We start from the raw sequence: 27,433 nt of genomic DNA, 5'->3' as shown, positions 1-27,433 counted from the left end.
AAGCTATAGAGACTCAAGAATATTACAAAAGGACTGTCCACTCAGGAGTTGATAAAAATGTTAGCATGCACTGAAGCACCACACTAATGCCTCCAAGAAAGAAGCATACTGTTCAAATGTCCTTGGCACTCTGCTGAGTGGTGGGGGTAGTTAATAAAGATACAGTTGCTGCTCACTAGGTGCGCTGGAGACTGCTGTAAGGGATACACCATCAGCTCCCTCCTTACCCCTTCAGGTCCAAACACTTAAAATGATAAATAAAGGTCACTTCAGTCTGGCATGAAAAAAATTAAAAGTTTAAGATAAGAAGAGTGCTCTGACAGTATAGTGCATGAAGTCTTATCAATCTGACTCAACAATGGGATCAAAATACCAGACTGACATCTATTATATGGCATTCTTCCATATAATATTAATTCCCCAAACTGAAAAACGTCTGCGCGGCATGTGATGAAAAATTCTGACCCATCTTAAACTAAAGAGGTTTCTCCTCTTCTTTCGTAAACAATCTAATTAGTTAAATGCATTATTGATGGCCTTACTTTGTATTACCAAGAAGTCTCAAAAATAATATTTCACAATAACTGTGATAAGCACAGTACAAATTCTTCTAGTTCACTGTCTAGAGGGCTTTACTAATGAGGTATTTACTAAATTACTTTTGTCTAAAAACATCAGTCAAGAAAGGATAGGTTATCATGCAGGAACAAAACCCCCAAATTGATACCTTAATGTAAAACATTTTTATTTCTTATCCACTTTTTAAATTTTCTTAGTCACTGTCAGCAAGTGGGTTAAGTATATGTCATCATCCCGGGACTCAGGCCAATGAATGTTTCACCTAAATATGTTTTTCTCCCATCACTGCAGCAGCGGGAGGGGAAGTGGTGACTTGTACTTGTTTGACAATTTCAGTTGTCAAATGTTGCACTCTTCGCTAAAACAAGGCACTTTTATTTAATCCATGAACAAAATCAGAAGACTGAAAATCGAGCTTTTCTCTTCTTTCACCATTCTTTCTATTGAATTTTATTTAAAATAAAGAAGGGACACATTTGGGAATGAAGAAGCCTAGTGACGTTTACTTGTGAAGGTCCTAGTCAAGCCTCCACATGGGAACTAATAGTCAACACCTAGATTACAACCTTATAAGAGTCTAAATTGAGGGTCCAGCTAAACTGAGCCCAGGCTCTTAAACCATAGAAACTGCAGAAGTAAATATGTTTGGTTTTAAGCCACTAAGTTTGTAATAGTTTAGTATATAGAAATAGATGATCCCTAAGGCTTGTCTAAAAGATTGATGGTGACATATAGTAATGGTAACTGGTAACTATTATATTTGCTAAGTTTTCAACTTAATAATATCAAGTGATATTATACTTTCACTTCTCTGATATTTAGGAAAATATTGACCTGAGGATGCGCTCACATATGTTCTTGTATTGGAAAGAATTTTCCTCCCTTTTTACATGGAGAGATAAATAGACAACTCAACTCCCTTCCCTTTTTAATACTTTCTCCAATTCTCCCTTTCTGAAAGAGAAAACAGCTGATACCTATATTTCTAAATTTATATTCTAAATCTATAATTTATATTCTAAATATTTATATTTATAAATCTAAATTTCAATGTTTCTGATTATAAATTAGTGCCAGTGGCAAACTAGCTGATAGCTTATCACCTTACCACTGCAGGTCCACAGTCCTGAAGGAAATAAATGTATATTTTTGTTGTTAGAAATTTAAAATGATTCTATCATTGTTGTTATTGCCTAATATTTAGGAAAACCAGAATGGTTCAGAAGCAAAAAAATGAGTAAAAAAAATGTAGTCTTTTAAAGATATACTGAAGAAAGGAACTTATGGGGAATTCATTTTTTTTTCTTTCTGACTGATTAACTCCCACTGGACTCAATCTTTCCACCAATAATAACTATGCAGCTTGGAAAAAATACAGAAAGCAAACAAACAAAAGTACCTGACATCCCTGGAGAGATAAACAAAGCAGGAATGTTCTGGAGGAAGTTAGACACTTGAAACAAGAGACGACATATTTTTTCTGTTTCTGGTTTTATGGTAATTAGCCTGAATAAAGGCCAAATTTAGCACCTCAGGGAGACAGTTAAAACTCTGATAGAAAGCCTAAAGTCTTTCTGGCCTGAAGAATCAGGAGACAGACTTTGGGATAACCAAAGTTGGAAAGTGAAGGGAGAATATTACAAAGGAGAAAGGTGGAAAGAAACATAACAAAATTCCACTTACAAACTATGCCCAAATCTCCAGTTTGCATGGAACAGATCAACTACTTAGCAGACTGCCCTAGATGTGGACAGGATTCTGGCACTTGACCTGCCACCGTGAGAATAAAGCTTGTCATAAGCCCTTTGTTTCACCCCCAGCATTCCTTGGTCATTTTTAGGTCTCATTGAATCCAGAGTGAACTTGCCCAGAGCTGAAACCCCCTTCAGCCTGGAGCTACACTCCACAAATAACATTTGCAATGTCCAGGTTAGAGTTAAAAATAACTTGACACATGATGAACCAGGAAATGTGATTCATTTTGAAATGGAGAGGAAATCAAGGAAGACCAATGTTAGAAAAAGCAGACAAGGATTTTTAAAGTAGGTATTATAACTGTGCTTACACTCAGAGATATAAAAATGATATGTATGCTCACATATTATTTCAGGAATCTCAGCAAAGAAATGCAAACTATAAAAATATGAAAAAGGTAGATAGGTGTAAGAACAGAATGGAGATGGCAGAAAACACAGTGACCTTGAATACAAATGAATAGGAAATATCCAATTTATAGACATGTAATTAAAATATATTGAAAATATTTCAACAGAGTCTATACTTGAGGAACAAGAGTTAAATGCCTAACATACCTGTGATTGGAATCTCAGAGGGAAAGTAGTGGGGGAAACAGGCATGAAACTATTGAAAAAATAATGACTGATGATTTCTTTAACTGGTTAAAGGCAAATTCAGAGATGAAAGAAGTTCAGTAAACCACCCCCTCCAATAATTTCAAAGAAAACTACACCTTGGCAAGCCATAGTCAAGTTGCTGAACACTCCAGATTAAAAGAAAATCTTGAATGCAGCCAGAGAAAAATGACACATTACATACTGGGGAGCATGATTCAGATTTCCATTTACTTCTCCTATCAGAAACACTGGAGGCCCATATATAAAGTGGTGGGAAGAATCTGCAAGTTTCTATAAGGATAAAGCAGGTAATGGAAATGAATGAAGTAGCTGGGGAAGAAGTGCATATACAAATAGTGCATGAATGGCAAGAGTTTGTTCCTAATGGGAAGCTGCAATTTAACTTCAGTTGATTGTTGTCTTATTGGAAATCAGGACAGCTAATGTCATATGTCTATTTCCTAAGAGAGAAGAATAATCTACATTTGAATGTGAAATTTCATGACTTTTAGATATTGGCTCAAAAACTATTTAAATTAGTGTGTGATCAATACAATGCCTATGGGTTGAATAAAACTTCAGATCACTAATTTGTGATTTCTGCTCATGCATCATGCAGCATCAGAAGGAAAACAAAAAAACAAAAATCAACCTTTTTAAGGTTTTAAGAATAGACAATGTATTATTTACTATTTGCCATACAAAGTGAGATTAATTTGGAATATAATTACATCTGCAAAAGCCAGAGGTAACCACTTTTCAAGTTAAATATGTTTATAATCTATACAATATTTTTTAAATTAAGAAATTAGTAGGAGACTTATGGTGCTATTAATGTTATCAGTATTACTAGAGATTAAACATTGGTGGAATATATAAATTATCTGGTATTTCTCTTTCATAGATCTTACAGAGGAAACTCCTACTGAGGTTTACACTTAATTTCTATGATGCCTGAAGATGGATTTCCTCTGTATGAATGTGACTTCTTTAATGCTTTCTCCTCCAACATACCTTAAGTTAAGTGTTGTCATGATGTCTTATTCTTTAGACTCACTAAATTAGGACCATGCCCAGATAATTTATTTACTTAGTCCATAGTAGTGCTAGCTTACTAGAGTACAGTTTTCTTTCTTTCCTTCCTTCCTTCTTTCTCTCTCTGGCTTTTTTATTTGTTTGTTTGTTACTTGGAAATTGCACATGGCTGATTGGCTTATCCAATGTATAGGTACTAAAAGGTACATATTATTTTTGATGCCAAGCCCACAGGTCCCTGAAAAGGCAAAATATTCAGCACAAATTATAGCATAGCTAACAAGAAAATTCAGCCCAACAGAACTTCTAAAAAATATTTTCTAAGTAATATGTTTTTGTCTCACACTGTATCTAAACCTTGAATAGGTTTGGTTTTTTTATGCAATGTAATAAATATTTCCCTAAAATACATGGCCAGCCTGTTGTCTATTTGTTGGAAGTTTCATTTTTACAGCTTGAGGAGTAGACTAGGAAATGATCTTCACAAAATATAAGCTACAAACATGGAACACACATACAATTGTTTTATAAAACCTAAACAGAAAGGGAAATAAATGGTTTAGAAATAGAATGTGCAGTCTGCTGTATGTTTCTACTTTTAAGCTAAAAGTGTTTCTCTTGCCCTTTTCTCCTCTGCTGTGCCTTGATCTTTTCCATTTCTTATATAACCCTTCCTACTCATTGTCCTTCTTTGCCACATTCTCATTATCTCCCCGTCTTTTGGTTTCATTGTTCTGCCTAGAACATATGGAGACATATTTTTAGGGGAAACAAACAAACCAAAAATCCCCCCAAATTTTCCCTTGACTCTATTGTGCCCATAGGCTTTTTATTTTTTTCACTTTTTCAATTTTTTTCGAAATCATAACACACAAACTACACCTGTTTTATTAGAACACAGTAGAGGAAGAGTGGAACAGTATGCTGCTCTGAAACTGGAGTCCTCGTTCCACAGCTTAGAAGCGGCCGTGAGATACCAGGCAAATTAGTTCATGCAGAAGCCTGTTTTCTCTCCTATGCAGTAGAGATACTCCTCCTCACTTACTGATATTTGAGAAGAAAACAAGGAAATGCATCCATGATTCACTTAATTCTCACAGTATGTGAGGTAGAACTTATTGTGTTCTTAATCTCTGACATCTCAATGGGTTGTTTGTTTAAAGTTTATACAATAAATATATACTCCTAATATTCAACATATAAGAGAAGCATTAATTTACTCACTAAAGTGATCTTAAAATTACACTTTTAGCAGGCTGTGGTATTCTGAGAAGTTGCCTGGGGCTAAGAAAAAGGGGAAGATAGCAAGCAGGACTTACCGCTCCAACCAGCTTCAACAAAACAATTCTGATTTTGTCTGTTATATAATATATATATGGAAGGGGACAAAAATAAGAGCCTAAAAAAGAGGTAGAAATCCCAAGGTCTACTAAAAAAAATCTATTACTAAAAGCTTTGTCTTCTTCTCTCTCTTAGGTTTCATTTTTGGAGAGGTGGCAGCACCTGTGTTAATTTGCAGTTTCCATAAAGCATATTCATCACATTGGTTATATCATCTTCAATGGTTTATTAAGAATGCTTCTGAGCCCACAAACATAATGGAAATTTAGGAAAAACAGCCTACTATACCTAGAAACATAGTTTAAACTATTACCTGCAAAACCCAACAAATATTAAAAAGAATGCAATTTTGAGATCATTTTTAATAATAGTATGATTACCAATGTGATTTCAGAGCTGTGTAATGGAATAGTACAAGTGTCAGCTGAAGTAAATATGACTTTTATTCCAAAGTGAAGTCACATTGCAAGAAGGTATTTACATACCGCATCATCTGGATTATATTGAATAACATATTCTATCTGTCCATTTGGGCCGTCATCTATGTCTGTAGCTCCATTGTCTCCTGAAAATCCTGTAAATACTGTGGTACCAACTGGAGTGAGCTGAAAAGAAAAGAAAAATGATCAGTTCTCATTTTATCAGCAACACATCAGAATGGTTCCAGCATCAGAAATAGCCCTTTACTACACAAAGAGGGAGAGTAGGCAGCTGCTCACAACCACAGACCTGAAATGTTTCAAAAGAACACTTTGCCAACCTTACACAGGAGTTCTTATAAAGGTTGACATTTCCAACATCATAATCCTCAATTTGGGTAAAGAAATAGAAGGCCCTAATTCAGTGTGAAGCACATTTGGACCAATTTATGTCCATTAGCATCTTAGCTTCTGTGGAGAAAATACATCTAGTGTTCTTCCTTAAAAAAACAAACGAACAGACCTTAATGCATTGAGCTATCTACAAGCAGAATTAAACTATATGAGGAACTTAGTTTCTTTATTTTGAAATCAAACACCATTTCAGAGAGATCAATGAAATACAGGTTGGTAACTATGCAAGTGGAAGTTTGAAGAAGAGAAATTGGAGGCCATGGATGCCGTTCCTGTCAGAGGATAAAAAAAGCTGGGGGTTTCTTCTGAGTTTGTAATGTTAGTTTAATAGAAAGCCATCATGTGACAAGAGTTGGTGAGATGGTGATATCTTTCATTTCAAATTAAAATAACAACAAAGCTAACATGGCAAAAAGATCATCGTTTGACATTTGGCCTATGTGTCTAGCTTTATTTCTCATAGCTGTCCACCCATCACTGTTAATTTCTCTTACCTGTAGGTCTTTGCATAATGTTTTCCTACACCTAGAGCCTCCAGTCCTCAAGCTTTAGCTGGAATCCTACTCATTAGTTACATTTCAACTTAATCAGCTATCACCTGCCCCTAGCCATCTCCTAAACCATTCCCTAATCTAGCGCTCTCTGCCCCACCTAATAATATGGGGCCCTTTTTGTTCTCCACTCCCTTAGTCACTGACTGCAATGTCACAATGAATCAGTGAATTTTGTCAATGAGAATAAGTCCTGTGCCTCTATAGAACAGAGGCTTTTTCATTTTGTTCTGAGATATATTTTGTTAATTTTTCAATGGGTTTCCTTCATGGAGAAACAGTGCCAGAGAGAAAAAAAAAGAGTTGTCTCATTTATTTCCATTTTCATTGGCTACAAAATCCACAGGGATCCATGAAGTAACGCAAATGAGTGAAGCAAGCCTGATGCGCTTGGGGACGAACTGGGGAGCACATGCTGTCTCTAAAGTGGCAGTTGCTGCTCGGTCCCAGCAAATTCTTGCCATAATAGAATATGGAGCCAATGTTATTAGGTCTTGTAATACTCTAATTTTAAAAGAAATCTCTTGGTTCTAAAGTTGGCAACAGATTTTAAGGAATTAAACTATGAATTTAATGTCCAAACAAAATAACATCCATTGGCCTAGTAACCTTAGTAGTTTGCAACCTTTGATTTAGAAAAAGAATACAATTATGATTACAGAATTAAACCGTAAGTACAAAGTAGTGGACATTCATAAAGTCAGGCCCCCTGGAAGGCAGCTTTAAAAGGCAAACTGACTTTCTGTAGCTCCAAGAGAACTGAGAATGAAATGACAGAAACATTCTTTTGTAGCTCTACTGTTTTAAGATATGAAATTTTTAAATTAAATGGCAATGATTTGTTTCCAGATATCTAATAAAACCAACTTAGAGCATTTAATCAAAGCTCTTTTTCCTTAATCAGAGAAAAAAAAAACTGTGTCATGGATTGATTTTAAAAATAAAATGAAGTAAAACAAACAAAAGAAAAAAAGTTAACCAGTAAGGGTCTGGAAATTTGGAAAATTGTGTCTCTTTCAGTCCACTCACTGACACAGCATGCCCTACTGGATTAGATTCATTGCAGAGCAAGATCCTGAGGTACTATAGCTAAGAGCAATAACATTAGTATTAAAGAGGAGGAATCTGAGATCCAGGGGAGCTCAGATTATAGACCAGAACGTTGAAGATCCTGAGATCAATGAGTAAAAAGTGAGGGGAAAGGATGCTAGAAACAACAATTTTCTCTACTTAATCAATTCTGCTACCCTACTTAATATGTACCTAAAAAGACAGTTTTTATAACATTGACTTTTTTTATATCAACTCAGTATCCTAAAAACAATATTTTTATTTTTTAACATTTTTTTTAATTAAGAGAAAGAAAGGTTTCAACAGAACACCCCTACATCACCTATACATTATAAAACTTTGAGACTTAAAGTCTGTGATTACATATCATTTATTAGAGAGCAAAACAAACAAAAGAAAAACCTTATGAACCTCTCATCTAATAATATGGCAATTTAACACTCAACTGCATTTTTACTGTACAATGACATTATTTTCTTTTGCAGATGTTAAATTATATAAAGAGGGGTTGACAGTTTTCTTCATGCTGGTTTAATAATATAAATGCAATTTTACTAGATGTAAAGTTTCAGGTATTATCTATATACTCAGAAACAGAAAGAACTAATCTGGCATTTGAGTCTCAGAATCCAAGAAGTAAATGAAATCTCCCTGGTGGTTTAACCCATAGAATGGCAAGTGTTACAGGAAAAGCTATATTTCTCCTTTTTAGTCAAGGAGAAAATGAAGCATAATGTTCTTTAAATCCTAACACTTTCTAATTTTCCCAGTCTTATTCAAGGTTAAGTTTCTAGAAATAAATATTACATGATCATATTTGGTTGGGATAGATTATCTGAAGGATTTTACTTCCTACAATGAGATATTTGCAAATTCAAAGACCCTAGCTGTGAAAAAGATCTATATTTTTCTTCAGCTACATAAATGCTTTGAAACTCATAAAAGGCAACAGAAAAATATTATGGTGCCTTAATATATTATCATTGATAAGTGTTTTTCTTCTTTGTCACTGACACACCTCTTTCACCACTTAAAAAAAATCACATTTATAAATAGGTGATAATTGTTAGTATCTAATCATTTAAAATAAACACTACATTGTATTTCTTTGGTTACCCTAAAAAAATACACTGGGTGATAAAGTCTACTAAAGGTTATTACCAAACTACTTGAAAAAGGGTTTACTATGTATTGTGTATGATAGAAATGTAAGGTTAATCCAAAAAGTAATTCAATTTCAATCATTTTAATTTTATGATTTGAGTTTATTTTGGGGTGCCACACATGATTCTCCCAAGTAACATTTATGTGTCTACATATTTGTTTATTAGTCCTTGAGATTACAGATAAAAATATGATCCTATAATAAATTCTGTTAGTTTCTATCTTTGAATGGAAAATAAAAGAAAAACAATTGCTTAGATGTGGAAATAGAGAATAAAGCTTATTATTTCTGTAATGATATCATATAAAGGTTACGAAATTTAATCTTTCCTTTAAAGAAGATTTTAGGTCCTTGAACATTAATGGTAAACATTAGTATATCAGTAGTAGATTTCAGCATCCTATATTTCATTCATGGTGCTGTCTCTGTTCACAATTTGAGTAAAAATTAAAGATTTTTCTACGAACTTTGGAAACGTGATATTTAGTTGTTGACAGTAAAGGACTCAGGTAGTACACCAAGTTATTAGCTCAGCATTTGTATAAACTAGTAAATTTTGCTCTCCTCTATAGTTGTACGTTGAAGCCAAAATCTTGACATAAATTGTTCCTACTCATTTCCACTACTAGAAAAAGCAAATACACACACACACACACACACACGTAAAATGTAATCCTAAGACAGATCAGTAATTGAATTAAACACATTTATCCATGATCTACAATTCAGATGGTTGACCTATTCAGAGATAGGATAGGTTTTGGAATGTTTGAAGCTAATATAAGAGAAATAGCTAAGGAAAAGAAGATAAGGTATTTTGTGCTAATATGGAAGGTCTGGTGAGACTAAAAAGGCTTCATTGAAATACCTTATATTAGATGCAAATAAGCAAAAGATAGTGGAAGCATACAAAACGGTTTTAAATATAGTGGATTGCAGACTCCTATTTCATTAATTTTATATATACTTACTTATATATACACATATTTCCAATGGAAATTTGTACATATCTACAGACAGAAAAACTACATAAATAAAAATATGCACATATCACCATTATTTATACTCATTATAGGTGACATGGTACATTGGTGCTTTCTGAATTTCTGAATATTATGTGGGGATTGAAACTCTTCACATGATAGTCAGGTTGTTTATCATAATCTGCCTTGCCCTATACATTATTATTCAGTTTTCAGGGCACATCTGCCATGCAGATGGTCATGTTCTCTGTCTTATAACATTTAAACAAGTCTCAGACATATTAATTTGGTTTTCTGAAAGATATGCTAAGCATGGAATGACTTCCAGCTTGGACAGCTGCTTGATGGTGTCACTTACTTATTTAGTTCACGGCTTTTTCCACAAATTATTTTACACTGGATAAAAAGGTAAAGGAAATGCAAATATAAAACTAAGTGAAAATCACAGCAAGGAAACTCAATGTTTAGAGAAGCTGCATAAGAGAAATCAGAATGTGAATATAAAAGGTGAACAGTTCTCCATTAACAGTATATCTTGTGTGCCATAGTTAATTAGGCCAACCTAAAAATTATGAACAATGCTCCATAAAAAAGAACATTTGTCCTCATCAATTTTACTTGCAATATTTCCCCACATAAGCTTTGTTTTCATGGTTTCATATAAATACAGTTGATTCTCATTTATGTATGGTAATTATGTTCTATTAAGTCTCCATGAACACATGAACACTGGGCCATTTATCCAAGGGGTCACAGGGTTATTACATTGCTACAGAGAATATAGGGAGTAGGTTTCTGCAAGCCTCTGGTTACAACGTTTTCATCAACCAATCAATATGTGATGTTGTTTTATATGTGTTTCTGTTTCAAGACACCTTATTTAATATATATTTTGATTCATTAACACTTAACTTACAGCCAATAGCACTATCACTCTTGCCTGTATGAAGCTTATCTAACACATTTATTCTCTCCGTAAGGTACATCATTATCTTCTCGGGTTAGGAACACCAGACATCACTTCAGCACTACACTCGGAGACCATTTGACGTAGCAAAATCATCAACAAAAAGTACAAAGATGTGAAAAGTGTGACACTAAGTAGATTTCAAAAAGGACACTTGTTCACAGTATGACAGACAAAGCAAAATGGTAGAGCACCGCCATGTTTGACCTCAGTTGGAAATGTGCACAGTGGGTGACTCAAATTTTCTTCATTCTCCATCTGTGAATGACTACAAAAACTCTGCAAGTCTTGAATTTGGACTTATAAATAAATTTGAGCAAGTAGGCAGATTTGCAAATACAGAATCAGCAAATAATGAAGATCAGTTGTGCATAAAAGTAAAATAGTAATTAATTAGAAGTGCAGCTGAAAGACCCAATCAACCAGAGATTGTGAGACAGGTTTGAGTCTTAGCTCTGCCTCCGTTTAGCTCTAAAATCCTCCTTCCTTTGAAACTGTTTCCTTCCTCTGAATGTTAGAATTGGACTGAAGTACTAATGAGGAACATTTCAGATCCATGTTTTGTTTGTTTATTCAAGTACCAAATAAATGGAAAGATAGCTATGTCAATAGATTTGCATATGCTCTAAGGAAAAGATGTCACTTTTTTACAAATTTAACAATAGATGTGGAAATATATAACCTGATTCTAAAATATGCACGAAAAGTCATAGGACCAAGAACAGAAAAATCTATATTAAAGAAGAACTAAGTGAGAAGACTTGTACTACTTAATTTACAGACTTCAACATAAAGCTGTAGAAATCGAGACACTAGTGTTTTGGCTTAAGAGTAAACAAATACATCAATAGAAGAATATACAATGTCCAAAACCAATCCTTGCACATAGTCACTTGATTCATACGAATTTGTGGCCTTTTCAATAAATGGTGCTGCATTTATTAGATATCCACATGGAAATAAAAATTGATATTGATTCCTACTTCACAGCACACATAAAATAAACATTAGATGGCCTTGTACACCATTGGTAAGAATGCAAATCAGTGCAGCCACTATGGAAAAGAGTGTGGAGGTTCCTTAAAAAATTAAATATAGAACTACTATATGATCCAGCAATTCCGTTTTTGGGTATTTATCTGAAGAGAACAAAAACAATAACTCTAAAAGATACATGCACCCCCATTTTTATTGCAGTATTATTTATATCAGCCAAGACATGAAACAAATCTAATATAAGTCCCTATCAATGGATGAATGGATAAAGAAAATACAGTGTGTGTGTGTGTGTCTGTATACACACAAACACAAACACATACATGCACACATACACAGCATTAAAAATAAAGGAAACCCTGCCACTTGCAACAATATGCATAGATTTTGAGGGCATTATACTAAATGAAACAAGTCAGACAGAGAAAGACAAATACCATATATGATCTCACTTATATCTAGAATATAAAAAAATTAATTAATTAAAAAACTAAAAACCAAACTCATTGGTATGAGAACCAATTAATACTTGCTAGAAACAGGGAATGGGAGGTAGGTGAAATAGGTGATGAGGCTCAAAAGGTACAAAATTCCAGTTATAAAGTAAATAAGTCCCAGGAATGTACAATATGACAACTATAGTTAAGAATACTGTGTTGTATATTTGAAAGTTTCTGAGAGAGTAGATCTTGAAAGTTATCATCAGATGAAAAAAAAATTGTAGTCTTGTATGATGATGGATGTCAGTGTTATGGTGGTCATCTCGCAATATATACACATATTGAATCTTTATGTTGTATGCCTGAAACTATTATAATGTTATATGTCTATTATATTTCATAAGATACAGTTCTAGAAGAAAACTTAAAATAATATCTTCATGACATTATAACCAGCCAAGATTTATGAAACAAACATATAGAACAAAGAGCATGAAAAGGGTTGAAGCATTGGACTATATTAAAAATAAGAACTTCTAACTATTATCACTAAAAAGAAAGTGAAAATATAAGTAACAAAATTGGTGGAGATATTTGCAATATATATATTCAGCAAAGAAATCATATTCAGAATATATAAAAAACCTCTACAATACAATAAGAAAATGACAAACACTTAAATAGAAAATTCACAAAATAGAGTATATGCTAATAGTTAATAAACATATAAAAGGTATAGATTTTCACTAGGCATCAGAAAATTCTAATCAAATCCAAATCAACATTGGTATATACCCCACCAGGTTGACTAAAATTAATAATGTAGAAAATACCAAGTTTTGTCCAGAAGGTGGAGCAACTTTCACTGCAAAAAGAGGTAGTAAATTCACTTAATTATGTTAAAAAAATGACTTGTCAAAATCTACTGTTCAGAAAATGTGCATAACCTGTAACTCAGCATTTCCTCTTAAAGTTCTTCTCTGTATACCAAACAAGAATATGACCATATGTATACCAAAAAATTATCTAAAGGTAGTGTTAATAGCACTAAATTAGAAACAATACAAATGTCCATCAACAATAGATAGCTAAATAAAGGGAGTGATGTTCATATAATTGAATATTATATGCTACTGTAAGAGTGTAGATGAATTGCTAATATAATGTTGAAAAGAAAAGCCTGATAGAAAAAGAATACATGCCATATGATTCCATCTATACTAGGGTTCAAAATAAGAAAAACTAAGAATGATATTAGAGAGCAGGCTCCCTTTTGTAAGGGGATTTCGTGCAGAGAGGTGGGCTTTGGAAGACAATAATAATTCCATTCTTAATCTGGTTTGTGGTAACACTTAAGTGTTTACTTTGGAAAACTCAATCAACTATGTAATATTTCAATAAATGTATATTTTAATATTAGCTTTTATCCTTTAAATACAAATGCTGAAATATTTACAAATTATGTGATATGATATCTAAGATGTGCTTCAAAATAATCTTAGTTAGGAGGTGGGTAATATGAATGAAACAATTTTGTCCTTTGCTAATTAATAATTGTTAGAGCTGGGTGATGGGTATTGACCATTGTATATGTTTGGAATTTTACTTAATAAAAATTTTAACAAACAATAACAACAAAACACTATGGTGGGCAATTTTTCCTGTTTGCCCAGCATCTCTTTTCCCTTCTCTTATTTATATCAATTTAATTTGCCTTTTGATTTTCTAATGTCAATAGCAGAGGATTAAAAATAAAAATGTATGTTAAGTATCTGTACATACTGAATATTTTATGTACCTGATACAGTGGTGCTGGTGTTGGTATTTTTATTCCCATAGGCTATGAAAATAACTTTTTTCCTAGTCAGTCTAGATTTTTGCAAGCAGACTGTGGGTATAAGAAGAGTGAGTTTAAGAAACTTTTTCAAAACATACTATCTTGCTTCAGCAAGAGACAGTCAATAGAAATAGAAAATATTTGTTTTGAAATAACAGTTAATCACTAAGGTATGGCATCTCCATATCTGACATCACCCACTTATTACAAAATAAATGGAAATAAAGAAAAGGTAAAGAAAAAATTAAAATCAATATCACCAACTTATTAAAACATATCACAATAGAAACTCTAATACACAGAAGCAATTCTAAGGAATAGTGTTCCAGTAATAAATGAATAGAAAATTGATGTCACAGCAGGGGGTTCTAAGTTTGAATATTTTCTTTAAATGCAGTCTGACTAAATTACAGGAATGAGTAAAAAAGTAAATAAAATTGGACAAGATAGTATAGACCAGTAAATAAAAACGTGATATGTTATTGCTAATAAAATTATATTAGCCTTTTTTGCATTTTGCTTCACAATGAATTTTTAATAAATTTTGCCCAGCAACAGTTTGAAAACCACACATAATCAAATGCAGATTTATTTCCTACCATTAGAATACTGTGAGCAATGTAAGCTATTCCATATTTAGTATATAACTTTTAAATGCTGTATCTCAAAGCCACCAACTCCCTTAATATCATGACAGAGAAAAATGAATTAAAGAAGTAACAGACAACAATGTGTAAATGAACATGTAGCAGGCATATTTATGTCAAAAACAATGGAGTATTAACGATAAACAGAGAAATGTAATGGGTATCTCTCTTCCAGTTCCACAGATAAGATTAGAGGCGGCCACTCCATCCTAACAAGTAAAAAGCTGAACAGACTGAAAAATCAACTCTTCCTAGATCCTTAAGTGAAGAGAGTATATGTGGCAAAGTGCTGACCCCAAGATTGAATAAAAACAGGCAAATACAGGAATTCTTTGCTTGCCAGGGCAGAGATTCACATGCAGAAACCACCCTGGGAACCACCGAGAAGGGAAAACCCGACTTGTAACTGATGAATTGCTGGAGGCTCAGGGTGGGCCACTCTGAGAGTTAAAAACTCCAGGAGACAGTCATAGAGGGGTTCTATCAGTGAGATTTACCTCAAGGACCTCAACCAGGTTCTCCCAGCAAATGTCAGAGAAAAATCCCTTTGTGTTTCTGGCTTACAAAGGGAAAAGGAGCCACTTTGAAGGAGCCCTGAAACACTGTGTTTTTCACTCTCCTTAACTGCCCCGCTCTCAGGGGAAACTCATTACAGACCCTAATTGGATGGGGCATTATTACAGCTGAACCAACCTGGGGAAAGGGAAATATCCAACTACACTCTGCTCAAGCCGTCAAGTCCCACCTAAGCAAAGTGAATAAAACCTGAGAGAACTTGTAAAGTTCACAGTCCAGAAACACAGGCTCACTAAAAGACTGAGGTCTAATCATACAAACATGATTAGATGGTCCACCTACCCCTCACCACCACATTATTAAAGGCCTATTTATAGCAGCTCCTTTTACTTAGCACATCATGTCCAACTATAAGGAACACACACACACACACACACACACACACACACACACACACACACAGAGCATCCTTAAAGGCAAAAGCACAGTTTGAAGAGGCACAGTAAGTATTAAAACCAGACATGCAAGGATGTTGGAAATATCAGGCCACTAATTTAAAATGACTATGATTGATCTCACTTATCAATAAATGTAGATAAAGTAGACACCAGGGAAGAACAGATGGGCAATATAAGCATAGGACAGAAATCCTAACAAGGGACCAAAAAGAAATGCTAGAGATCAAAAATATTATAACAGAAATTAAGAATGCTTTTGATGGGCTTATTAGTAGACTAGATTCTTCTGAGGAAAGAATCTCTGAGCTTGTGGCTACAGCAACAGGGACCTCCAAAACTGAGAACCAAAAAGAACAGATCTGGAAAGAACAGCAACAGAATATCCAGGGACTATGGGACAGCTACAAAAAGTATGACCCACAGAATAGGAATCACAAAAGGAGGAAAGGGAGAGAAAGGAAGAGAAGAAATATTTGGAAGAATAACGACTGAGAATTTTTCCAAATTAATTTCAGACTCTGAAACACAGATCCAAGAAGCTCAGAGAACAGTGAGGACGCATCCCATAAAACAAACAAAAAACCAAACCAAACAAAAAACCCCTACACACTGGTAAGTAATTTTCAAACTGCAGAAAATCAAAGATAAACAAATCCTGAAAGAAGGTGGGGGTCTGGGGTGGAAAACTTACCTATAGAGGTACAAAGATAAGAATTACATTTCATTTGTCCTCTGAAACCATCTGAATAAGAAGGGAGTGGAGCAAAATACTTAACATTCTAAACAAACAAAAACAAACCAACCTAGAATTCTGTACATTCAAAATTATCCACTGAAATTAAGAGAAATGAAGACTTTCTCAGACATGGAACACTTGAGGGAATTTCTTGCCGAGTAGACCGGCCTACAAGAAATATTAAAAGAATTTGTTTAGAGAGAAGGAAAATAATACAGGTAAGAAATTGGGAACTGCATTAATAAAATGAGAGCATCTAAAAAGGAATAAGCCCAGGTAAAATAAAAACTCTTTTTAAAATTTTTAATGAAACTATAACAGTATGTTCAAAATAATAACAATGTAGTCAATAACATAACCATATATACACACATATATATACACATGTATATATGTATTTTTGTTTTGCTCCTCTTAGAATTCTCTTTATCTTTAATTTTTGATAGTTTCATCATAATGTATCTTGGAGCAGGTCATGTGGCACTGAGATAAAGGCGTGATCTTTTAGCTTTGCAAACTTGGACGCTAAAGTGTGTCCCCACATTTGGGAAGTTCTCAGCTATTATTTCTGTGAATAAGCTTTCTGCCCATTTCCATGCCTAAAGTAGAAAATACATTTTTATGTGCTTTTCCCTTTCCCTTTACCTCCTCTTTTTTCCTCTCTTACTTGTCTCCTGCTTCCCAGAAAGAATGTGCATAATCCCTGGAGAAGAAAGGGAACAAGTAAAAGAGATTAGGGTTTAGTCTTATTTCTTTTCTTCACAAGATTTAATGTGTTGATTAAATTCTAGCATAGTCTATTCAAAGAAATTCTGTGAATGGGAATGGCTCTGAAGTTCTAGTGATTTTGTATTTCTTGGTTAGTTGAAGATATTTATCAAGTCCCCAATAGCATGGACCATTTTTCTAAAAGAAAATATACTTAAACTTAAAAAGTTATCTTATTTTATCTAGAAATTATAAGGAAAACAAGCGTAAAAAGGATCTTAACTATAAATGGAATTTCACTGTTAGCTTCATCAAAGAGTACACCCACCCTACCAGAATGATTCTGTGAAGATGTTAAAAAAGTCATGTATTAAATGGAAGTAGATGATACAGTCTCAATGGAATGTGAAAGAAGAGCACAAAACTAGAAATTGGATCAGAAAGTGAAAGTTCAAATTCGATAGATTCAGAGACAGTGTCTTTTCACTGTTGTGAGACAAACTGAGGTTTCAAGATATTCCACTATTACTGCCGATGTACAAATACATTTTGTGTATTTTATTTATGGATACCCCTTGGTTTTCAAATAAGTAACTAAATCTACAGCATATTTCCAAGAGAGTGCTTATAAGAAAGGATCAGAAAAGATGACCAGAACCTATACTAAGTATTTTAAAAGCATTTTCTCTCTTAATTCCTAATACAACCTTTTAACATTATCCTTCATTATTACACTCATTTGATAGTTAAGGAATCATAGGTTAAGAGCTTGCCTGATGCCTTAATTCTAATACTTAGTAGATAAGAACTCTAACACAGATTCTCTGACTTCAAAGTATGAATTCCCAAACACTGTAAAATATACTATTTCAGAAATTTCTAGTTTGCTATTAATAAACTGAGAAAAGGGAAAATGAAAGAGGAAATAAATATAACATAGTATATAACAGATTTCTAGATACACAGATAATCTGAAATGATGTAATCTGGAGGATGTATTCTATCAAAGTTAAATTATCTTTGGCACTAAGGAAAAATACTTTTGCAACATTTTACAGAAAGATGAAGGAAGTCAACACAGCTAGTGCCTACATTTTAGAAAACTCATATTAAATAATCACTGCTATTGAAAACAGGTTGGTTCTCAGCAAGCAAATTATTTCATAAATTCTTAAATTCACCATTTCCTTATGCTAACCTTTTCATTTGTAATCAAATCTTTGTTTTTAGTTTATTGCATGATGTCATGAAAGCACTCAATAAATGCTCAAGGGGCAAATAGAAGAAGGATGAAACGGTATCAAAACACCACAATATTGGCTGAAATTTCATTTTCATCAATAGTTTTTCAACAAATCAATGTTTCATAAATCACTAATAAAAATATTGGGTGAAATTTGATGAGAAGTAGGATATTTACAAAACCTTAAAGCGATTCCCCCACAAAATAGTTTTCATGACTTATTAATTATTAAATACAAAATAATTAGTAAATGTAGTAGAAAAACCTGGCAGAAACATAGCCAAAGAGATAAAAGTTAGCATTACTAGTAATGGGACACACTGATATTGTGTGTCTCTTTTATAATACATTATGAAGGACACAGTATCATTTTTGTGGTATTCCTGAACAAAATCTTTAATTATGAGGAAATAACAGGTAAATCCAAATTGAGAAATATTCTGTAAACTGTCCCACTACTGAAAATTATTAAGGTCTTTAAAGTCAAAGAAATACTAAAGAACTAAGATTAGGACTAGAAAGCCATAGCAACTAAATACAATGTGTGATACTAGATTGAAACTTTGACCTATAAAGAACTTGACTGGAAAAAATTGGCAAAATTTTAATGGGGTCTGAACAGTAATACTAATATTGTATTAATGTAATTTCCTGATTTTGATGGTTATATAGTTATAGAGAAAAGTCTACTTGTAGCTAGGAAATGCATGATGAAGTGTTAAGAATTTAAGGTGTTTCATATGTGCAATTTACTCTTCATTGGTATAAAACTATATATCTATATATGATATATAATATATATTACATATATGACTATATGACATACATACACATAAGCAGTATATAATGTCCATATATGATGCTACAATTGTCACCATCCTAGAAACTACTTTCTATTCTATAGTTATTACATTATTGATAAGTAAGATATTTTACAGCACCTTCTCATGATGCATTTAAGGGAGTTTCCAAGGTTATTAATCTCACAAAGTTTGGACAGAGTGGAAAAAATATTTATTGGTTTTACTTTGAAAAAATATATAAGAAAAGTGGCCATCTGTGAATAGAATGAAGTGTAAAAATATTTACTAGTCTCAGTGTTACATGGGATTTAGTCTGTTTCATATTGTTTGATTATTCTATACAAATTTTTTCCTTAATTTAAGAAATATGAGTACTAGCAGCATATATCAGATTGAATATGATGTATACAATTATTATCCTTAAAAACTTTAAAAGTGAAAATAGGGTGTAATAAAACATTTTAGCAAAAAGAAATGTTTCATAGTGAAAATACACAGGTATATTTGATGTTGAGAATTAAGTTTTGGGAAGTGTGACCGGTGGAAGTGGTAGCAGCTAGTTACGATTAGGAAGCTCATTGTCATCACTGTTCCTACTATTCAATGAATGCTTAGAATGTATGTAGGGCCATAGGTTTCATTTTATATTTTAAATATCCTTTAATCTTCAATAGCTACTAAATACAATATTATTTTTTTCCATTGAGGAAACTAAGTCTAGTAGGGATTTAATAAGTTTTCTGTGATTTTTTTAGGAATCCCAGAAGGAAGTGGTCTTCCTGAAATCAGAATCTAGGTCATGGTGATCCCAAAGGCTGCATTCTTTTCTTATAACACTCTTTCTGGCACATAATTATTGTACTGAACCGTGAAGTGAAACTTTTTTCAGGTTAGTATTATTTACATTAAGGGTCTCATTTATTCCTTTCCTTTCATAAAACCTTATTTTAAGATATGTGCCAGGAGCCATGCTACTCAAGCTGTGTAGTGAAGCTCAGTCTGGAGGAAGACCCCCACAAAGCAGGGGCCTTCATAGCTGGCTCCCCCATTACCCACCTTGATTTGGTTTTTCTCCATTATACTATTGGCTTTGCCTTTTGCTTGCATTTTTGCCAAAGACTAAGCTAACCTTTCATAAGCAGCAGGGAAAGGAAGAGAACATAAACTTCCCAAAAGCCTTTCAGGACAGTGCTCCTGAAGAATAGAACAGGCAGGTGCCAGATGGCGATCTTGGCATGGAATACCAAAACCTGCAGGTAGCTAGTCAAACATTGGCCACCCCATCTCCACCTAAGTGGGAATGCCCCCCATTTTTATTGCAATGCTAGTGAAACTAGTGATGGAGAGTCTTACAGAAATAGAGATCTGAGAGATTACTGAATAGAATAACCTTGTTTGACACTTAATCTCATGTTTTCTTCTATTTGCTACTTCTACAACTTTTCTTCCTCCTTCCTAATTATAGCCATTTACTAAAATTCGTGCCTTATATGTGAAATTACCAAATACAATAATTTTCCAAGAAGTAAAGATACCTCAAGACAAGTGCTGGGCATGGAAGCCATGGAGAATAAATCTGCAAAGAAGTGAAAAGCTAACCTTTTCAAAGAACATTACTTCTCTCTCACTTACAGCTTTACATTTCCCTGTATGGCCCTGGAAGATGGCTAGTTAGCCAGAGACGGGTAAGATTCCTCACAGGCACAGTCGCAGGGGGGCCATCAGGTGAGAAAATGGGAGCCAACAGAGGTGAGACTTAGAACCTCACCTCCCCAGTGTTGAGAGAAATTGTTTGCACCCATGGATGTTTTGTTGCCCTTGTCTGGCTTGGATTAATACCTAGTCTATAGGCACACACCTGATCATCTACACTTGCCTTCTTACAGCACTAAATTATGCTTTCTATCTTTATCTTGCATCTACCTACTATTTCAGCATTTTATTTAAAAAATAAGGGGGAAATGTGGGAATTCATATATAAAGTATAAAAATCATATGAATAACCGTATCTGACTCGACTGTTTATAGTTCATGATTCGTGGTCAAAACAGAAACAGTTTCTATGATATGAATGCCCTTGCATTGTTCACCATGTAAGAACTTGTTTAGTCCCTGCAGTAGTGGAGTCATGGAGACCTGCGTATTATATGTCAGGGAGATTTTGGTATCCACACAGAAGAATGAGAAATGTAGATAAGAAGGGGAAATTTAGTTTGCTGCTTACTGTGTCCTATAAAGGGGTGTATAATGAAGATATGAGTTTATGATTTTAGATTTATTATAAATTTATTAAAGCCTCTAAGAATATTTTTTGGGGAAAAAATCCTAGCTAACTGTGGCAGTAGGTGACCTGTATTTCACCCTGAGCTGATAGACTCCATAGTCACTGCTACATACTGCACGCTCCTACGGTCACATGCACTTCTTAGAAACTGCATTGCATAGAAATGTAAAACATTAAAGAGTACATGTTGATAGGAAAAGTTTTGGTCAAGGAACAGAACATGATCACCTGTCTAACACTTGACCAACCATGAATAGATTAGAAAGAAGAAGAAAGGAAAAAGCTTGCCTATACCTATTAATCAACTGCCTATACCAATTAATCAACATAACAATAAAAAATAATCATATCCTTGTGCAAAATGATATAAATAAAGCTGTCATCGGCACTTTGTCGAGAGACCACCTCCATCTGACTCCGTGTCCTGTCTCTCTGTGACCCGACTTTGTCTCATCCTTTTGGGCTTCACACCCCCTTCGCTGGAACTGGACTCTGGTGGACATGGACAAGAAATAATAAATTTTCAAAATTGCATGTAATTTTTTTACATATCTAAGCTCTATCATTCTCTTGTCTGGTCATGTGCACATATTGTGATCAAGCACTCAGACTTGGAGTGAGTCTGCCTTGGTTTCTGGCTTAGTTCTGTCACTTAGTAGCAGTGAGATCTTGGGCAAATTAATAAATGCTTCTCTGTTTTTACACTTTCTTATCTGTAAAATGAAAACAAGGCACACAAAATTTGAGTCTGTGTGTAAGCACAAATAAGTTTTAAATGAGATGTTTCATGGGAAACACTTAGCATTAATAAACATACTTAAATGATAATTGTTAGATTTAATCTACTTATCTCTGTAATGCAATCTGTTGTTATTGCATTCAACTTCAGGAGATATGCCACTAAATTGACAGGAAGACCTATGTGGATATCATATTATGAATACATTTTGGATAAGAAGAAATTTAAAATTGATCTGGTGTGAAGTTAGTTCTTAATAAATATGCCTGATGATAAAAGGAATGAAAATATACTAAAATCATTATAAATCTAAAGTTTACAGACATTCAAGCTGACATAATTTATGATATGCTTGTAATGACAATACTTATGAAACAACTTGATTGTTTCTCAACCCCAAGGTTATCTCAGCTTCCAACCTCACCTCCCTAAACTGTAAAAGGTATTTTAAATTTAGATTTATGGAGCATCCTTTGAAGTTTCCTATTATTAATAACTTAGGGAACTTGATCAAAGACAGATTTATAAAATTGACTGTGATGCTCTTGGGTATCATAAAGCTTTGCATGTAGGAATATCCTGTAAAGAAAAAAAGGACATTTAGTCAAAGGGGAATCATAGTAATGTTATTTAATTAAAATGACTTTAGTTTTTCTGGGATATGAAAAGTAGGGTAGAGATTCTCCAGCAGTATAATAGTCATATCTGAATAAATACAAAATTTCCCCTGAGAGTTATCTAAAAAGGGCTATAATTCACATAAATACATAATTTCCCTCTAGAGTTACACAGAAAGAATTATAATTCACATAGCTCATATTTACTGAGTTAAAAGTAAAAAAGAAAAGTGGGTTACTTTTGTTTTTGTTACTATTGTGTTAACCTATATAATTTATCACAATAACCTGGAAAGCTTTTATTCTTGCTTAAGAAAAAAATTTACCATGTATGAGCTTCTTTTCAAATTTCACTCAAAATGAACTCTTACTTTCAATTTCATTCTTATTTCAGGAAAAATCAAAGTGAAACTGTATGTTAAAAATACTTCCCTGTTTCATCTAAAAATAAAACAAAATGAACACAACAGGAGTAGACACATAGGCACTGAGAGGTGACTGGTGGTTACTGTCAGTGAGAGGCTAAGGTGGGAGGGTCAGGAGCATTAGGCGGATAAAGGGGAGCAAAAATTCCCAATCATAATATAAGTTGGTCACAGGGATGATAGTACAGCATGGAGAACATAGCCAGTGATTCTGTAACAACTTCCTACGTCGATAGATAGTAACTGCAGTAGTGGGGGTAAAGGTTTAATAGTATGTGTAACTGTTGAAACACTATGTTATATACTTGAAACCAGTGTAAGATTGTATATCAACTATACTTCAATTAAAAAAAAGAGAGAAAACATACTTTCCTGTTTTATGATAGCACCATTCATAATTCATAAGTATATTTATAGAACTACTACAATGTACCTGACACTGTTCTTCTCAACGAACAAAACAAGGTACCAGCTCTCAGCAATTCACTTCTCAGGGGGCAGATACACAATAAAGAAATTAATACATATATAATATCAGGTTTAAATAAGTAGAATAAAGATAACTCATTTCAGCCTCTCTTAAAATAGTTACAAAGTAGGTAAGATGTTAAACACTAAATGCTATGCTTTTCTCTTTCCTGTTTTAAAATTTATTATATGTGTTCCTTAAACTATATGAAATAGATGTTCTAATATTCTCATTCCCATTTTTTAGGTGAGGAAATGGAATCATGGAGAAAAGCGAACAATTTTTTTTTGTTTTTACACACAACTAACAAACGGTAAACCACCTCTAGCATCTGTTGGACATTTAGGCTGTTTGTAGGTTTATATGATTATGGAAAAATCTTCAGTTAATCTTCTTGTACTTGTTTTTTGGTGGACATATGTACTGACTTGTTATGAGTATACACACAAAAGCCAAATTACTGAGTCAGAGAGTATAACAGCCTGTTCACCTTTGGAAGACAATTCAAACGGATCTCCAAAGTAAGGGTGCCTGTTTACTTATCCACCCCCAGAGTGTGAAATTTGTGCTTACTCCATATCTTTTCCAAGGCACAGGATTTGTCTTCCCAAATGATGTTGGTTCATGATGTCTTAAAGACCGTTAGAGGAAACCTTCTGTAAGCCACTGTCACCTCCTGTCCCTACTTTCACTTTTGTTTCCGACAGCCTGTTCTTAAAAAAATAATAATGATTTAAAATAAATAGATGTAATTGAGACTCTACTTTGGGAGGTGCTATGATCAAGGAATCACTTATTACAATTCATTGTTTGTTCCTTGCTTATTAAAAATATTTCTTTTTAAAAGAATGTGACTTGTCTCCAACAAACTTACTAAGCTCATTTTTAACTATAATAATTTCTATGTAAATATTTTTGAGTTTCTACTTATACAATAATACCATTCGTGAATAATGAGAGCTTTATGTATCATTTTATAAATATGTGGGAAATTTCTAGCTTGTTTCTGTTTTCTTTAATTGATTTTAAGCTCAATTGCACTGTGATTAGAAAATGCATCATGTTTCATTTTAGTAATTGAGAGTATTTTGACACTCCTTAATAACCTAACACTTGATAAATTCTTTCAAATGTTCCATGTGTTAAAAAGAATGAGTTCTGCAGTTGGGTATGGCATTCATTCTTTAAGAACCTACTAGGTCAATTTTGATCATTCCATTTTTCCAATCTTCTCTTTCCTATACTGTTATTTTTTTCTCTACCCATCTCTCAGTTACTGAGAGTGGTTTTACATTAATGTCTATCTTTGCTCCCATGATAAATTATTATAAACACAGTGGCTTAAACTAGAATACATTTATTATCTCACACTTAGATCAGTCACAAGTCAGAGGCAGGTCTTACTCAGTGAAAATCAAGGTGTCACCAGGGCTGGGTCCCTTTCTGGAGAATCTGGGAATGAATTCATTTCCAAGCTCATTCAAGTTACTGACTGAATTTACTGCTTTTGACACTGTAGGGCTGAGGTACCCAATTCCCTGGAAGCTTTCAGCTGCCGTCCTTCTCAGCTCTCAGGAAGTGCTTGCGTTCCTTGGCTCATGGCTCCGTTCATCTTCAAAGACAGCAACGATGGGTTGAGTCCTTCTCACTGTTTGATTCTCTTCATTCTCCCCTTCTGTTTCATATTTCCTACTTCCTCTTCCTTTGACTTTATCTTACTCCAGGCAGAGAAAGTTTTCTCCTTTTAAGGGTTAATGTGATTAGATTGGGCCCACAAGGAAAAGCCAGGATAATCTATTGATTGACTTCCATAATCTTAATCATGTCTGCAAAAATTATTTGTCAGAGATTAGGGCATGGACGGTATCAGGTCTTTGGGGGACGATTATTCTACCTACCACAGGTTTTAGAATATCCCTCTATAATAATGGAGTTTTCTATTTCCCTTTAATTCTTGAAATAGTTTATTATTTCTGAGGCCATGTTATCAATGCAATTAAATTCATAATTGCTATAACTTTCTGGTAAATTGAATCTCTATCATTATGGCGAACTCCTTTTTTACCCTACCAATATTTTTTGCCATAAAGTTTATTCTGTCTGATAATAGCACAGCTACAACAGCTTTTGTATGTAAAATGACTGCATATATATTTAAGATTTCTAAATTCTTAGATTTAACTGTTTTATGTCAACTGCCTACATTTTTAATCTAATATGAAACCTTTCATCTTCCAATTTGAGCATTTCCCCACTTTAATGGTGAAAAATTTTCGTTCATAGGGTGACAGGATACCCAAAGCAATGATAGAGAAAAATGTTGAAGTTAGTTAAGCAGGAGGAAAGAGTGTTTTAATTTCATTGTGTTTTTATGTGTTGTCTTTTAATTGCACAAAACAGTAGATTTTTAAATATTTTTAATGGGGAAAGAAATTTTATTTTTGACAGCTCATAGTCAACAATTCTCACAAATTACCTTCTCACAGTTTTTTGATCACAGAACTGAATGGTTATAATTGGCATGGTAATACTTTGTGGGAAGTGGCTGCTGTTGGAAGTAATAGAAAGTATTCATTTTCAAAAAGCAGTCTTTCAGTGCTATTCCTGGTACCAGATTGGTTTTTGGCATTTCCCAGTAGAACATGGTCTTTTACAAGTGTCATTTTAGATAAAGAGATTTGCTTTTAAATCTCATGTTTACCAAATCCATTTAACTATGGATAATACTCAGATTCTCTAACCTGAATTTCTTTTCTGTAAAATGCAGATAGTAATACGAGCCTGTGGGTCTACTATTGTAAGAGTCAAATATGAATATGTTTACACATCTGGAATAAAGTAGATGCTCAATAAATATCAAGCATCCACTATTATTGTCCACAATTTTCATTCACCATCTAGGATCTTTGGATAAAAATGGGAAGTTCACAGTATGATCGTAGGTAAAACATTTTTTTCTACCCCATTAGCTGGCATAGCAGCAGACCTACTGACAGTCACTGATTAAAGAAAGTACATGGAGGAAGATCTCTTTCTTGGTCTTCTTCAATTACAACTTTAAGAGCAGTAACGTTGCAAGTGCACCTGTCCTCCCTCTCCTGAATTGTTGGAGATGGAGGAAGTGGGTATAAAGACCAGGCAAACACAAGTAGCTGATGTTTACCTCCAACTTTGAGCCATAGATTTATTTCAGGATCTCTAGCATTCAGTTCCTCCCCTCAAGGACTCCTGAAGGGGGTATCCTATTTGTGCACTTTTGGGTCTACTGAGTTGTGGAAAAGCTCCTCTCCAAGTCTCTCTGTGCAGATTTCCTCAGAGCCTTAGACTTCACCTGCCAGTTCCAGCAACCACTTACATTAGGAGTAGAGTTGAGAATGGAAGGGAATAACTGCCAGTCTCAGAATTTTTCAGTTTGGTTATTTACTGGCTAATTTTAAGTGATTATGAAATGCCTCAAACTAATGTTAAATTTAATATGAAATTTGATATGTGGTACAATGATATGAATGTACTCATGTCTTTTATCCCTTAAATTGATCCCTTCATTATCTCCTAACTGCTCTATCTCTGCTTCCCTTTCAGTCAAGTATTATTCTTTCTTTCCTTTCAAAACTCTTCTTAATTTAACAAAATATG

At 33.8% G+C, this 27,433-nt stretch overlaps 1 protein-coding gene across 4 annotated transcripts in view; it reads right to left on the bottom strand.

Moving 5' to 3' along the window:
- PCDH15 (protocadherin related 15) overlaps positions 1-27,433 on the bottom strand; it is a 1,663,341-nt gene that overhangs the window by 454,760 nt on the left and 1,181,148 nt on the right. For all 4 annotated transcript variants that reach the window (XM_073241042.1, XM_073241040.1, XM_073241039.1 and 1 more), the window contains one exon: positions 5,795-5,914. In XM_073241042.1, the coding sequence (XP_073097143.1) occupies positions 5,795-5,914 (120 nt within the window). The remainder of the gene's footprint in view (positions 1-5,794; positions 5,915-27,433) is intronic.

Source organism: Manis javanica, chromosome 7 (assembly GCF_040802235.1).
Source record: "Manis javanica isolate MJ-LG chromosome 7, MJ_LKY, whole genome shotgun sequence".
In the NCBI taxonomy this organism is placed as follows: Eukaryota; Metazoa; Chordata; class Mammalia; order Pholidota; family Manidae; genus Manis; species Manis javanica.
This window is presented reverse-complemented; position numbering and strand designations above follow the sequence as displayed.